The sequence below is a fragment of the Carassius gibelio genome, chromosome B5 (genome assembly GCF_023724105.1).
Source record: "Carassius gibelio isolate Cgi1373 ecotype wild population from Czech Republic chromosome B5, carGib1.2-hapl.c, whole genome shotgun sequence".
NCBI lineage: Eukaryota > Metazoa > Chordata > Actinopteri > Cypriniformes > Cyprinidae > Carassius > Carassius gibelio.
In genome coordinates, this window is record NC_068400.1 from 16,880,167 (window position 1) to 16,897,258 (window position 17,092).

General features: G+C 36.5%; 1 protein-coding gene across 1 annotated transcript in view; it reads right to left on the reverse strand.

Moving 5' to 3' along the window:
• pappaa (pregnancy-associated plasma protein A, pappalysin 1a) overlaps window positions 1–17,092 on the reverse strand; it is a 101,837-nt gene that overhangs the window by 60,236 nt on the left and 24,509 nt on the right. The window contains exons 8-9 of the mRNA XM_052556603.1: window positions 14,176–14,674; window positions 1,239–1,367 (exon numbers count right to left, since the gene is read on the reverse strand). Coding sequence (XP_052412563.1) covers window positions 1,239–1,367; window positions 14,176–14,674 — 628 coding nt within the window. The remainder of the gene's footprint in view (window positions 1–1,238; window positions 1,368–14,175; window positions 14,675–17,092) is intronic.

The following is a 17,092-nucleotide window of genomic DNA, read 5'->3' on the forward strand; positions in this document are numbered from 1 at the left end:
CATTTCCAAACATTATTTTTTCCATTAATTTTAATAATCCGGTGACATTTTTGTTTGCACAAGGAGTCTGACAGCAGCCAGTGATCCACACAGAGATCTGATCTCTTCATCATCCAGTCTGTCTGGAATAGCATGAAGAAACAGAACAAACTGAGACAGACTAAATCCAGAAGAACTGTGGCAATGTTTCCAAAACGCTTCAAGAAACTTACCTGCAAAGCTACCTGAAAAACAATGCGCAAGTGCACCTACAACAAAAGGTTTTAACGCATAGTGTGGTCACACCAAATGTTGATTTAATTTAGTTAAGTTAATAGAAGTTCAATAATCTAATTAATTTTATGACATTATTTTGTCCCTAAAACTTTGCACAGTTCTGTAGCCGAAATCCACCCACATTGTGGGGTTAGCAGGTGTTAATATCAAGTCCTGGTAATAATATATAATTTAAATAAACGTAAACATCTTAACTTAATGTACTAAAATAACAAACTAAAACTTAATACTAAAAATTTAAAGGGATAGTTCATCCAATCCTGAAAATTATTTCATTAATTACTCACCCTCATGTTGTTCCAAACCTGTAAGACATTTGTTATTTTTTGGAAAATAAATTAAGATTTTTTTTTTTTTTTTTTTTTTGTGAAAACCAAGAGCTTTTTGACCTTAAATAGTCAGCAATACAAGTACCACATACAAGGCCAAGAAACATAGTAAAGTCATTGCTAAAATAGTCCAAGTGACATCATGAAATTAAGGTTGAATCAATGAAGCAGCAAAAATACTTTTTGTGTTCAAAGAAAACAAAAATAATGACTTAAACAATTTCTTGTCTTCTGTGTCAGAATTCAATGCGCATTCACGGCAGTACCACAACACACATGAGTGCATTCCTCTTTTTGCATACAGAATGCTGGCTCATGTGTCAAGCATGCACTGTGGTACTGTCATGAATGTGCGGCGGACAGTGAGTAATTAATGACAGAATTTTCATTTTAGGGTGAACTATACCTTTAATGAAGTTAGATTGTTTAAATGTACTATTAATTATATAAATAGTCTTTTTTTACAGTATATTCACTGAAATAATTTAAATTTCTCTAAAGCTACTCACTATGCAACACGATATTCAAAGGCCCTTATTTATTTTTTTTATAATTGAAAGTCATCCTACACCCCCTTGCTTAGGCTCACTAGTGGGTCCCGGTCCCCTTGTTAAGAGGCATATCCAAACCCACCTCTGGATGAGACCGTCTCCACAGTATGGTGCTCCAAGGCGGTGTGTCAATGGAGGTGACGGTTCACTCACACTCCGACTGGAGATTGTTTGGACCTGGTAAGTGTAAACCCCACCATACTCAACATCCCTGTGGAAAAACAATATTATTATTGTTGGATATTGCCCTTTATATTATAATAATGATTATTAAGGTTGATTAATGTTTGGGAAATTGCCTGTAATATTATAAAAGGCTACACATACAAAATAAGTAAACAATTTATGAATTAATTTATTGCTTTTCACATATTAGAAAATCATAGTTTATTTTAGTAGCATGAAAAACAAAACAAGTATTCAAAATGGGAATAAAGTAAGCAAAGAACGGTAACTGATGACATAATGTAATGCAATGTAACTGAAGTGGAACATGACTTTGTGATCAGTAGTAGAAAGTTAAACATTTCAAATTTCACCTTCATAAAATATACACTGTTAATTCCTCCATTTCAAAATATTCTGACATTGCCCATTTTGTTGCAGCATTAGATTTTTATAAAGTTTTTAAGTTTTTATATTTATGGTTCTAGAAAACTCAAAACACATATCTCTTGAATATGTTGTTCATTTCTATTTTTTATATGCAAACTTATTTACCCATAAGCATATATTGTATAAAGCATAAAATTTTATCACTTAGACTTATAAACAACACAAAAAAGGCACAATTGTTTTTATGTTTTATGACGACTACTTTAAATTAGGGCTGTCAAAAATAGCGTGTTAACGACGTTAATTAGTTGTTTGTCGTTAATTACGTCAAATTTTTTAACGCATTTCACGCATGCGCAGTGTGACAAATTATTCAAGTCAGGAAAAGTCTCGTCGATCTCTGAATTCTCCAGACAGTAAAAAACAGCGGCGAGCGGCGAGCGGCGAGCGGCGAGCGGCGAGCGCCGTGACGAAAACACCGAAGAAGCTTAAGGTTTTACCCCAGTTACTCTCAAATACATTTATGCCAAGCTCGATAAACAAAGACGACTTTGGTAGTTGATACGCTGGAGCTTCTTCCTGTTATAGCGTCCTGTGTTTCACACTGCGCAAGCGCAGAACGCCTACATGGAACGCAGCGAAAATTACAGCTGTTTGGAAAAGCATATGCATTTTTACTTGGTTTTACTGGCACTTGAAGCCTTCAGAACGTGAAAATATCTATCCTAAAGAATTGTGGCAGAGCAAATGAACACCTCCTAAAAACAAGAGTGCCCAGAGTGCAGAGGGCGCATGTTTGTGTTTCTGAGTTAATTCTTTCGAGTTTCTCTATGCATAATTTCATAGATATGTGGCTATATTTAACCACTGGTTCACCTAAAACTCTTACACTATCTGTAGTTAAATGGCATGGTTTGATATAGTGCTCAGGTAAATTTTATCAAGTAAATGTTAAACTTTTGAAATTCAGAAAAAAAAGAACCACATATTGATGAATCAATACATGAAAATTATGTATCTGTGTCCTGTTATTTATCTTTTGGTACGCATTTCAGAAAAAAAAATGGTTAGGATTCAGGTGTAATTGCAAATAGTGATTAATCATGATTAATCCACTAAAAATTCTGATTAATTTGATTAAAAATTTTAATCATTTGACAGCCCTACTTTAAATATACGTTTACCTTAATATTGTGCTTTGCTCTGTCTGTCTACATAAACACATTTATTTTGTTGTAAATGTTTTTTTTTTTTTGTTTTTTTTTAAACAAAACTGTGAGAAATATATTTGTGCAAGGGAAAAAACGTAGAATTCTGGGATAAGTCACAATTGTGTTTTTTTTTTTTTCTTTTTTTTTTTTTTTTTAGTGTAAACAGCCTTCCATACATCCCACCCACATATTGATAACGGCTCCCTGAAACTAGTGAAATGGGTTTTTGCAGGGTGGGATGTCTGTTTTTGCCCCTATAGCCCCCATTAATTTCCCTATTATTTCCAGCATAGCTCAAACACCTCCTAATATTGGTCTGTGGGAACTCCGATCTTTCAGTACAAAATTTGTCGGGTTTAGGATTCTAATGCTCCAGAGTTTACACTACAGAATCGGTGTCAATCCAACACGGCTCTTCCTACACCCTGAAAACACTTATGCAATCGTAGTGCCAGTTTAGTGCTAATTCTAAAACTGCAACACACACCTCAGCTGTCACACTGAACTATCGGCTGCTGGTGGTTGAGATAAGGTCTGAGATAAGAGATATCCGATCTTGTGTCGGTCTGAGGAGGCAGGTTCTGTACTCAATCTGAACCATGTGACATGTCATGAGGGATGAAGTTGTGCTGAGACAATGTAACCAAAACCTGTTCACTTAGTGCTGGGCTTTGAGGAAAAGATCACGGCGTTCTGGTGGCGAAAGATTGTGGGGGCTGATAATGAGCAAAAGAGGCCAGACGTGTTTCATCTCTCACAGGACAGCTGTAAACAAACACGAGTCGCATCTTCTCATTGTCATATACTTCTCAGAGTGAAACAGAGTGCTCTTGGAGGCCATTTACCTGTAGTCAGTACAAATGCATTTAGTGACAGAGTAAATACAGTACTCTCTGTTATATTCTGTATTTTTAGGGGCCCTTGTGAAATAGAAGTATACTCATTAAAATGTATATTTATTACATTACTACTAAGTACACTTTTTAAATTGTACTTAAAGGGATAGTTCACCCCCAAAAAAAAGCAATGGAACCAACATGTTCAGGGCCCAGAATGGTAGTAAGGACATCAATAAAATATTCCATGTGATGCATGCTCTGTGGTATTCTTGTAAACGAGTGTCAAATACTGACATGAAAGAGAAGAAATAGTTGAATAAAGTTGTTATTTTTATTTTCTTTGTGCACAAAAATTATTCTCGTAGCTTCGTAAAATTAAGGTTGAACCACTGATTGTACGTGGTTATTCCATTGTCTGTGCAGGTTCGGAAAGTTCTTGGATTTCATGAAAAATATCTTAATTTGTGTTCAGTGTATTCAGGGTTCAGTGAGACTTAAACTTTTAACAGCTTCGGATGAATTGTTTGAGAATTGCTGGAAAATGAGGTGATATTAAATGCATATTTTGAGAAAATTAAAGCATTGTTTGACCTTGCATGCATGTAATCCTGTTGTAGGGTACTCCCAAAACAATATTAGGAACCGTAAAAAAATGCATAATGGGGGAACTTTAACCCTCTGAAGTCTAAGGGTATTTTGGGGGCCTGGAGAAGTTTGTGCTTTTTTCTGACATTTGTGCTTTTTTCAGTTTCTTATAAATATCTAAATGGCGAAAATCTAACCTCACTGGAATCAGCACAAACATGGCTATAATAATATGTGAGCAGCATGCATGTACATGAAAATAAATTATGCGTGGTTAGTGAAAAACTAAAAATGTTAAATCATTTGAAAAAGGCCATAAAACACATACAGAACATTGGTTCCCGGGACTTTTGAGAACTGGAGCTTGTAGACTAGAATTTTTCTTTCTAAATTATGTGAAAATCATCTTGTTTACTCACTTACAGAAAACAATATATTTATTAAAATTTTCTAAGACACTCTTTGTTGGTAAAAGTCAAATGCGAGTAGGCGTCAACTATCACGAATATCATTTTGATTTACACCAGAGAAGACAAAGGCAAAATGAGCCTTTCAGTCATAATAAATGTATATAATTTTATGTTTGTAGTTTATTTATAATATATTTAATTATCCCACAACATAATTTAATATTCACTTGCGAGTGCAGATAAACAGATTATTAGGAACAATCAAAGCTGATTTTCAAAGCTTATTATTATTTTTATTTTTTTGCATCATTACACAATCCTTCGGAAAACCTTTTAACAATCTGGTTTCTACAAAACCAAAACCTTTTATTGTTATTATTATTATTATTATTGTTGTTGAAAAGAGCTGAGAATATTTTCAGGGTTTTTTTTATGGGGGTAAATTAAAAGAACAGCATTGTTTGTTACATTTGTTACATTTATATTTATTTGTTACATTCATATTATTTACATCAAGATTTTGAATGGTATAGCAGTGTATATGGTTATTGAAACTTCATTGTTTCACTTGATTATATATTTAGTCAGGAATATATATATATATATATATATATATATATATATATATATATATATATATATATATATATATATATATATATATATATATATAAAAGAGACTTACTCACGTTTATGATCTCTGCTGAATAAAGTGCTTCATTATTTTTTTTCTGAGGAAATCCGAATCTTTTTGATTAATGTCTTATTCCTCCTCTCATCGCGAACCAAACAATAAAATAAAATAAAACTTGAAGAACTGTGTGTGGGTGTATTCAAGCCGCGCGATTCAGTGAAACATTAAAATCTGAATAGCGCGTTCAGCGCGGGGGCGTGGTCGCATTAGAAGATAATGAAGGGAGACGTGCAAAACGGACATTGCATTGTTTTCGTATGGATTACTTTATCACAGAATATCTGTTTTTGGCTGCACTTAGTTTAAAAGTAGACATGTCAGGCTTTCTATAGATATATCTATTATGTCTCTTCGTTGAGTATTCACAGAGTTACAGTTCGTTTTAATGACGCATGTCTAAATGAAGATCAGCGCAGATAAAGGCTGCAGACAGCACACCTTGTTTGTTATCTTAATTTTAAAAATGCACTAAGTTTTGTTATTATTATGTCTGTATACAAAAATAGTAGACCTTTTACAGATTCGATTGATGTATTGCTCTTATCTGTACGATCAAAACTGAAAGTGCAATTTAAGTTCATTTCAGGGTTATCAGGAGAAAAGGCCTCATACTCCGTATACCCATTTATTTACTCCAGAGGGTTTAATATACTTGTAAGATTCAAATTATAGCCTACTATAAGTGCATATTCAGTACAGTTAAGCAGACTTCTTTTCACAAAGCCACTGTAAAACAGGCAAAATACAGTATACACATCTGTGATATTATTCTGCAGTCAAATACAGTAAATCTCTGCTTACTGTTACACCCCTTAATTAATTTATTAAAGTTCGGACAAACCCCACCAATAGACTGACAAAGAAAGCCATGAAAGCTGCATGTGCATTTGTTCTACTCACATCTACCTATATTGTAAACTACAACCCACCTACAAAGCTACACAAGAGCACGTGTATTAACTAACAGGCAGAAACCCCAAATCTCTCAGCCTTCCAAAACTACACAAAAATATACACAGGAACACCAGTAATTAATTAAAGAGCCAACACAAGCGAGAGGAAAATACATAAAGCCTTCATTATTTGCATTTATGTTGGACTCGTTCCCCCTGAGAAACGCAAGCACTTCTCTGCTGATTAACAAAACAACACAGCCAAATTGCCAGAGCGCCACGGACATTACAATTATTACAAATGGCATAGGTTCACGTGAGGCCAAGTGTTTTTTGTGCTGCCGTCAGCAGCAGAGTTATAAGGTGCTTGTTCTAATGGGCAGGGAAGCAGTAACATTTAATAAGAGGCTAAACAAATCATTCAAATTAGCACTTAACATGAATGACACCAGAAAGAGGTTTAAGCTGCAATTGCCTGTGTTTTGGATAAGGGGAAAAACGTCTGTGAAAGTCCCATAAAATGAAACAAGCAAAACACAAATAAGTGTTGCACAGAGAAAAACTTTTTACACACTACACACACATAGATCACATCAATATATACACACATAGAGAAGATATTTAAGAATTCTACTGAATTTAACAAAAAAAAATTGAAAACTGTGAAAGTCAAAACTATCAAATACAAGCAAACAACAAAACAATAAATAGCACACCATTTTCTTTCTTAAGAAAAAAAAATCCAGTTCTTTAGAACCTATTTAAGTGTGTAAATGAAAGCTAAGCTAATTGGCTGATTTCCACTTTAAGAAGAGGCATTGCTTTTTGTTGGATTCTTGTCTCATAATGCCTGGTTAGCTCACAATGTAAAATGGCATTACATTTATAAATAAATATTACATCTCAGTCCTGTTTAGCTCTAATAGGCATGTTTCGGTGTGAAAGCTAAATGGTTGCATTATGAAGACTGACCATATGTTGTTGAATCAGGTTTCTAAGAGTAGGGCCAGTTGCCACACAGAAAGCACAGCACGTGCCAAGCTAATTTTCACAATACACCTTATTGCAGACCAAATGTTCAAATGAGGCTTCCTAAATATTGTCTGCCTAAATCAACAAGTCAATATTCATCCTGGCATTATGAAAAATATATATAAATAACAAAGTAAAACCCCTGGAATGGAGAGAAATAAGAGTGAGTGTGCATGCAAGGAGGAAAAAAGGAAAGGCAACAAACTAAAGAAAAAGCAAATGAGGGAAAAAGATGACATAAATAGAAACAGAAAGCAGATTTTAGGAATGCCAACTCCGCATTCGGATGGTCCTGTACCAAAGCTCAGTCAGGGCTGCCAAGTCTGCGTGATTGTATTTATGTGTATGCAGTTACCTTATTTCCACAAGACACACAATTTAACCTGTAAGTTCACTGTTAAAAACTGCTGAAGTGGCTCATCTTTTAGGCCACACATATTACATGGACTTGAAGAGTTCTGTCCCTTTAAGAGCACATATGACACTTGAGAGAATAGCTGGATTTCCATCACCCTGCTTTTATGCACATTTTGAAGTATCGCTTCAGAATCGAGTGATGAAAATGCTGAATTTCGAATAAAAATAATACAAATATCTGTGAATAAATTCCTCTAAGCACATCAAAAAAAGCCATGACTTTGCGCTACGGGACGGCAAATCCTGACTAACCAGTGGACCGATTTTGTTCCACAGTCTGAAATGTTTGTATATGGTCATTTGGAAATGCCCGAGCAAAGTCTGTCATCACTATTTCTGTATTATTGCCTCTCAGAACTGTTAAATGACTGCGTTCCTTACAGCAGCATCTACCTCCGAAAGCAATGACCGCATTCATAGTGTTTCATCTGCTCATTCTAAGGTGCAAGTAATTTATTATATAGGAAAATTATTATTTTCAGTAGCTTCTCCTACCTTTCTCAGTGATGTATAGTGTCAGTTATCAGGATGTGATTATTTTTTTCTCTTTGACTTGCTGGATGGAAATGGTGCATGTTCGCAAATGTTTTGTGTGAAAATTTAGCGCATACGTTAAATTCACAATTTTAGATGGAAACCCGGCTATTGTTTGCTAAATTGCTCATTTATGGAGTCCAACATACACTGGGCATTATCACACATGTGAACGGCAAAAAAACAACAATAATAATAATAATAATAATAATAATAAAAACAATAAATACGTTATTTAGTATACATTCAGTATTGACCTAATGGCTGGAAATATAAATAGAGGTATAGTATTTATTTATTTATTTTTTTTACTTCAATATTGAAAACTCTTGGGATAGTTTCAGCATATTAATGGATATGACAATGTTAATGTATTTGGTCTTGGCTGACTAGATCTGTTACACATGGTGTTGCAGAGCAAGTATGGGGGCTTGCAATTACCAATAGGTATGCAGACACACTGCTGAGAGCATGTAAGTTATGTTGCTGCTGCATGAATAGTCAGACATAAATCCTCAAGCATATCTAGACAAGCAGAGCTGAGGGAGGTGGAGGGTTTCAGAGGAACTCTGATAGCGTGCTGCAGCAATTGCTGTATGATAGGGTGACCATTATGTCCTCTTTCCCTGGACATGTCCTCTTTTTGGACCTAAAAAAGTTGCCTAAATGCACCCTTAATTTCTAATTCGCTCGAAATAATCAGGATTTGACTTTTGCTTTCTACGGTCACCATTCACATTAAAGCCCTGCACAAGACAGTTTTCTTAATCCTGCTCCCGCTGAATTTCTGACCATCACTGGCCTCTCCCGCAAATATTCTAATATTTAATATAATTTATGCTTATCAGGGAGCCATTATCAATATGTGGAGTATTTAAATCGCTTTGGATACAGGATTGCCAAATATGCCTCTTTTTTTTTTTCTAACAGATTTTAAACTGTTGTGGAGGGTTGATTTTCTCCTGTGGGTTATAGCTTGCATAAATTAAATTTGACTGAAATGCTTGAATTGAAACATTCTACGTTCTAACCATGACCAAACTGTGGGAGATTTTGTGAATGATGGCCACTAAGAAGCCTTTTAGATATGTTTATGATCAATCTGTGTAAAGGTGACTGTAAAGTATGAATTTTTGGTTTTGAAATGATATTTGGAGTTACATCCCAAACCAAACCATCTCCTTACCCACAGCTATTGTGCCACCACTGTCATCTTTTTTTAAAACTAAAATATGGTCACCCTTATGTTGGATATTTGGAAAAGTTCATGTTATGTTGGAGTTTTCATAGATACTATCGTGCTGAAGAGTGGAATTGTGCTAAGGCTGTGGCAAACTACTGTATCTGAAGGCTATAGTATGTGTTGCATCACTCAATGAACAATATGATATCAGTGCAGAGCTTCTACTTCCTAAGCCAAGGAAAAACACACCCAGTGTTGATGTAAAATGATGTCAGATGAATTTGAAAATTGATTTGAGTATAGCTGTTTTTAGTTTTCAGTGAGAATTGTTCAGATCATTGCATGATTGATCATTGTCATCACTTCTGAGTTCTTATGTCTATCTCTATGGAGAACCAGTTCCACTTCCTATTGCATGAAAAGACATCAGCCTCCAGACATTCTTCCTCACACATGTGCTGAGGTGCTGAAGAAATCAGCATGCCACCATCCTCTGCTCAGCATCCACTCTTTAACACAACTTCATCTGTGTCTTATTAACGCACATGTCTGATTGTATGGTACGCCAGTACCATCACTGTAAAGTACAAAGTAAATATAACATTTTGAGTTTTGAAAACCTCATTAAATATAATCAAATTTCTGCTTTATTTAAAATTATCCACAACATCGCTGCTCCGCCCTTGAGAAAATTTGTCACATTAAATTCGGAGAGAATTTCTAGAGCCACACGGTCGACAGTCAGAGGAGAGTGCAGTGTTCCAAAACGTAGAACCACATATGGTCAACAATCATTCTTTTATAAAGCAGCGAACCTTTGGAATATTCTTCCAAATGAAATTATCTCATGCACAAAGTATAGTATATTTACACGCCTGTCCAAACAGTGGTTATTATTAAAGCAAACCTGTACGCACTGAATTGACTGTGATATGAACGATGTAAATTCTGAGTGAGTGAGTGAGTGAGTGAGTGAGTGAGTGATAGATTCCTGAAGTGGAGTGTATTTTTATGATATGAGTAAAGTAATGATTTTATGTATTGTTCTGTATATGTTTTATGAACTTTTGTACGTAGGGCCTATAACATCTACCTGTCCAGGGACTGCGGGTGGAAATTAGCATTTTTTGCTATAACCTGGCACATGACATCTTTTCTTTTTTAGACTAATGTTTTTTCTGTGCATTGTCCCTGATCAAATAAAAATAAATTCAAATTCAAATTCAATTCTCAACTGTACTGAACCGGTGCAGCTGAAGATATGTCAAACCATGATGTGAGCCAGCCACTCTTGAGAGAGCAACAGGCCTACCAATAAGCTTATGGTGTAAATATATGTTGATGACACTTTATGAATAAGTTCACATGTCAACAGAATTGCACTTGCAGCTTATCGGTTAAACACGGGAAGAGTTCAGCGTGTGAAGCTACCATCTGTTTGCACCTCTGATTCTCAGTAATTAACTTATAGATCTTGTGTTGAAGTTATAACCCGAGAAAGTTTTTTAAAAAAAATGTTTTTTGATCACCTCACTTTCTGTCCACTTTCACCTCACTCAATGTCCACTTTCTGGAATTCTTGATAAAAAAAATAAACTTAAAACTTGTGGGAAGACTGACCACAGATACATATCAGGACTTATGAAGTGCTTGAAGACAAGAGAAAGTAGCGATTCAAGTGACCTCCTCCAGAGAAACACCATACGCAAGCAACAACAGCACGAGAGAAGAATAGAGAAGGTTTTGTTGTTTTCTGGGTAAATGGCAACGGATGGTTTTCAAATGAGATGCCAACATTTCGGAAAGCTGCCAGTAGTTCTCACTAAACAATCTACCTTTTAAAGAATTCAGATTTCACCAGTGCCCGCACGTAGTCATATTTCTAAAACCACAGCAGATTAGCTTTTCCTTGTATTTCTAGGGATTCAGTCAGGATGATGGAACAGCAGTAATACACCAAACACACCAACGTCGATAAATCATTAGTTGAGTCATCCCCAGTTGTTCTGGTTGAGAAGTTATGTCAATCATATATAAAGGAGATCAACTCATAGCGGTGACTTTAGAAAGAAACTCCAACATTTCCACAGTGCAAATCTTCCCTCTGGTAAACAGGGATTACTGCGGTCAGCTATGACGTCAAAAGCTCTACAGCTGTGTATAACACATGCAGATCCCTATGCAATTTTACATATAAGCTAGGCCAAATTATTGTTCTTTTTGTAACATTTTGGTTCAAATCCACAAGGAATTAGGAGGATCTTTAAGTAAACGTGAAATGTCACCATGTTCCAAAACACCTAGCTCTACTCTTAACCAAATCCCTTGACAATTTTCAAAAGTGGTCAAGGGACACTTTTTTGATAAGCAGAACCAAACTATGCATCTAGAACTGTACAGTGGTTTTGATGCGATTTCGTTTCAAATACTTATCCTGTAAACTTGATAAAGCGATTTTCCATTGGGATTAAGGACTATGGGACACCAGATCAAACCTCTGTAATCTAATCGTTCCATCATTAGCAGTGGAGCTGATAGGAGGGTGGAGCTTCTGGAATGCCATAACCAGTGGACTTGACATAACAGAGGTGAGAGTCTTAGACCAAGGGGAACCAGGTTCCATGAAGCTGGGGCCCCTAAATTGGATGAGTTGGCCAGTTGTCTTGGCCTCTCTCTCATTGGCAGGGGGGTCCTGTCAGCTCAAAGCAGGGGTTCCCTTTGAAGCCATGACAGCAAAGAGGGCCAGGTCAGGGAGAGGAATAGCAGATGGCTGGGGGTTTTCTGAAGGCCAGAGTCACATGCATGCAGGTTCAACCCCCCTCCAAGATTTATTCCTATGTTCCAGAGCTGCATCCCTACTCTCATATTTCTGAACAGACTTTAAGGTCCCATACTGTATGAATCCAAAACCCAAGGCTCCCCATTGAAATTAACAAGCGAGTACTGAGTGAGAGAGACACAGGTGACCCAAATTAGACAGAGGTGTCAGGACATATTTACCAAAGATGAATATCTGTCTTGAATCAGAGCTGAGGTAATGAATGCATTCAGCAGGGGACCTCAGATTATGTGATTGTAATCGATTCAGATCTCAGAATCAACGTCATTCAGAAAACAGACTCTCAAACGCAGCTGTGAGTTGACCACAGTTTACTTTAGCCAAAACCTTACCTACCTCAGATTAGATCAAAACCATGTCTGCTTTATTCAGCTACAGTACAGTGGAGAAAAAGCTTGCACAATACGGGGAGGAAAAAGTCATATAAAATTAAGAAAATAGCATCAATCTGTGCCAGTGTGATGCATCTACACACCTGCATCAGTAAAGTAATGCACTCTATTACCATAAACAATATATTGTTGTCTCTTCAGTGACTCTACTTGCAAGCAGCAGGTGTCATCACTAACGGTCAATTATCACTTACAGTATAACGTTATTTAATTAACCGCAACACTGCTTCAGTGGCAATGTTTACGAACAATCTATGCTATCAGGATAAAAAGGTACAAAAGCTGTCACTGGAATGGTACACTTTTGTACCTTTGAACTTAAAAAGTAAACCTTATTTAATCCAAAATGATGCATTTTAGTATCTTAAAGGTAGATATCTGTCCCTAAATGTACATATTTCCTAAAGCATGCGCATTTCAACCTTTTGATAAATGTTATGATGTAATGATGTTAATAACCTGCTAATAATTGATAGCTCCATTAGAAAAGACTCCTTCATGTAAACACATAAGTCAAAACAGCTGAAATGGTTGGTGTCAGTCTTAAATAATTGGTTAAATACGAATATACTGGATATTGAAATCATATTAAACATTTAAAACCTTTCAGCTCTGTAAGTAATTTATCCAATATATGCTCAAAAAGCAGCATTACAAATGGCCCCATTTTACACCCATCCCTGATCCCCTCTACTGTGATAATTGCCTGTGCAAAGCTAATCTGTGCTGGTGGTAGATAAATCTGTGATCTGCACATTTCTCAAAACTTTTGGAAACACTCTGCAGTGTTGAACTACTATATCAGTGGGTAGCAAGTTAAACTTTCAATTTTGCATGCATCCCGAAGTGGCCTATACAGAAACACTGACCAGAGACCCAGTATCTGGCCTTAAGTGGGAAAGCATTAGTATGTTACTGCCTAAACCAGAGGTGCCCAGCCGAGGCCAGAGCAACCTCAAGATGGCAGAGCATGTTAACAGGCTTCCTGATGCCAGGAGCTGGACTGAAATCAACCAGCAGCTGCATCCTTCTCTTTGTTTCTTTTGGCTTTGCTCGAGAATTGAAAAAGAACAGAGAGACACCACAAGATTTGAGCAGGGATTTGCTGTGCCTAATGCTGACCAGGCACATTTCGCACTCCAACTTTCAATTACGTTAGTTTTGTTTTGTGGTAAAACAGTTCCAAATCGAAGATAAGTTCCAAAGTCAATACAACTTATTCTGGAAGAGGTAGCGAAAATATCTAAACATTAGCCAGAACCTAAAAACATATAATTACGGTTAATAATTTACCAGAAAAAAAGAAATATATAAATAATATAATGATATATATACTTTGTTTTATAATTTATAAGGTTCAGTTTATTCATTGCATTAATTACCATGTGAATGAGCAAATTGAACAGCAAATGAATTGGTAATCCAAAAGACTCACCTGTCCATGTATCTTCGCGTCGAGTCTCTTAGCATGACACCCTGGGGCGAGTGAACAAACGGCGGCTGCCGCAGAAGCCGGTAGTGCAGTGGCTCACATTCTTGACAGAGTGGACAGTTGGGTTTAGATGTGAGCAGAGTAGCATCAATTTCCAAATGTTGCTCCATGGTGAAAAACTGCACGCCATACACCTTCTCATGCACATCCAGCTTGATGGTCAGCGGTGTGTCGCAGAACAAATTACTGGGACCCAGAGACAGGTTGTTGCCACTGACAGTCAATAGGATGATATTGTGGATGGCAGGCAAGACTGTTTCCTCCTGGGAGGAGAAGGTCACCCACACTGTGAGGGAGTCAGGGACCACTGGATATGCAAACTCCAGCTGTAACATGCAGCCTTGCAGAGGGCAGGGGGGAGGCACCATTCCCAGATCCATGCCATTATTTGGACTCCATGTGCGGACGCTGGGCTCGCATGCCTGCTCCACATCTGGTGGTCCTAAGAGATGCAGCAAAATGCATTAAAGTCTAATACAGTATTTCAAAGCTATATCTTCTTCAAGAGTTTAATTTGTGGCATGCAGACTTTTTTTACAATATTGCTATACAAGTAAATGGCAGGACAATTGTAAAGGCAGCTGTTTATAGATTTAAAAAATTAATTAATTCATTAAACTATTCTTGCGATCTAGTAGAAGGGGGACTACAATACGTTTCTCAAAATTTTCTCTTGTAAAGCAAAGGATATAAACCAGATTCTCTCTATAGCTCCCAAGTCAAGCTTTTGCAAACAGTACATGCCTTAAATTTGATCTATTTATTTATATATTTGTTTGTTTGTTTAATTATTTGTTATTGAAGACATTTTGATATAAAGAGATATTACATTTTTATTATCTGTATTGCATGTTTATATTGTCACAGTTTTAAGATGTTGCTGTTGTCTCTGTCTGATCTTAGTAACAGAAAACCAAGAACAATGAACACATTCCATGCTGAAACAAAAATCCTAAAAATATTTATGCAAGTTGCAAACTGACTTCAGTGCAGACTTCAGGGAGCATTCCATCATAATACCACTAAAATTAAACCAGCAACCCAGTTCGGTGCAGTATCTGAACTGAAGCAGGAACAATAAATCGTAAGGTACAGCAGAAAAAGGAGGTGTGCATAATGAGAAATGCAGCCATGCTCTTGATGCATGCGTGTTGTTAAACTCCTTCTTGTCCATCTATTTCTCCTTCACATTCTCTCTCATTTCTGTGGCAAAAATCAGAAATCCGAGTGACCCGAGGATGAGGCCCGCACAAGGCTTTCAGTTTCAGCCTGGCAATTACCTCTCATATGCTGCAGTCCATCCATATTTGGAGTCAACAGCAGCCCATTTGATGGGGAGTGACGTACCCCAACATTCATCAAATGTGGGGAGAAGCCAGGGCACTGCAGACAGTGTGTTCTCCTGCTTTTCCTTTGTACAATTCCAAACTGGCAACAGCAAAAGCCATTTGCTAACCTCATTTCTGGGCAGTGCACAAAATTCCAGTGTTTAATCAACTGAGCACTGAGTTTTTCGCTTTCCAGGCCACATCATCTCAACACATTTATTATTGTGAGTATGTGTGTGGCCAGAATAGAAGTAAACATACAATAAAAATGTCTTCGATACCGCAGGTTTACGTTCGCACCTCGCTTACGCTGCATTTGACCAGCCACAGAACTGTTTTTAAGATGGGAGCGCATCTTCTTGCAAACTAACACATGTAAAAAAAGAAAGGGGGGGGGGGGGGGCGGCGTAATGAATGTATTCATCAGGTAGTCATTTCACAAGATGAATAACTGTCATCTTTTATCTAAATGACTCCCTGGTGGACTAATTACCCTGTAGCAGAGGTACTGGAGTCAGGGTTCAGCCGCTACAGCAGCGGTGGGCTAGTTTTCAAGGTGACCTAACAATTCGGCCATGAATTAGTGCCTTGCATTTTCACTTGATTAGCTAATCCCATCGGGGTATTACCTTGTCTAGGAAAGTGCTCATTCATGGAAAAAGGGAAGTGGGGGGGGGGGGGGGGGTATGTATAGCTGAAAACGTCCCGCTTTAGGTAATTGTGGTACACTGAAGTGTGAGTGCAGGTCCGCTTCAGCAAGCTTCTGTGGATGTTGTAGGAAAGTTTATCAGTAAATGATAATAATAAACAATAAAATAGATTCAGATTGAAGTGACCTTCATCTTTCCCAGAGCTCCTGTGAACAGGGTTATTAAACTAAAACTATAAAAATATTATTTGTTACTTACTGTTTTGTTTTATATATATATATATATATATATATATATATATATATATAGCATGATAAATATGCATGTTGTCCAAAATAATTAGTGAATAAGGCCTTTTTCATGCAGTGAGGATTTATACTGTCGAGCGCCAAAAAGATTATCAGCAAACATTTGGCAGATAGTCTTACACAAATCAACTTGCACTGTATACATTTCATGCAATCCATGGGAACTGAACCTTGGTGTTGTTTGCAGCATGCTGATACACTTGTTTACTAAATACAAAAAAAAAAAAAATCTGACTTATTTTTTCTGCTCTGTTGTCATTATCCAAAAATTCAAACAAAGTTTTAGTTTAGTTTATTGAATTTAAGAGATTTGAGGTATTGTCAAGACACTGAAAATTTGGTTGTAGTCCGCCTGAGTTAATAACAAACACCATTTATTTTCATGTATTGTGCGAGTGATCGAAAAATGAAAAATGCAACCATAAATAATACTTTCAGATTTACATTTATTTAATACATTTATTTAATTTACTTTATGGATATAAAAATACAAAGATATATATACATACATATATATATAACAACAATAAAATAACAACAATCAAAATAAAACACTACGACATTTTTGGTTTGT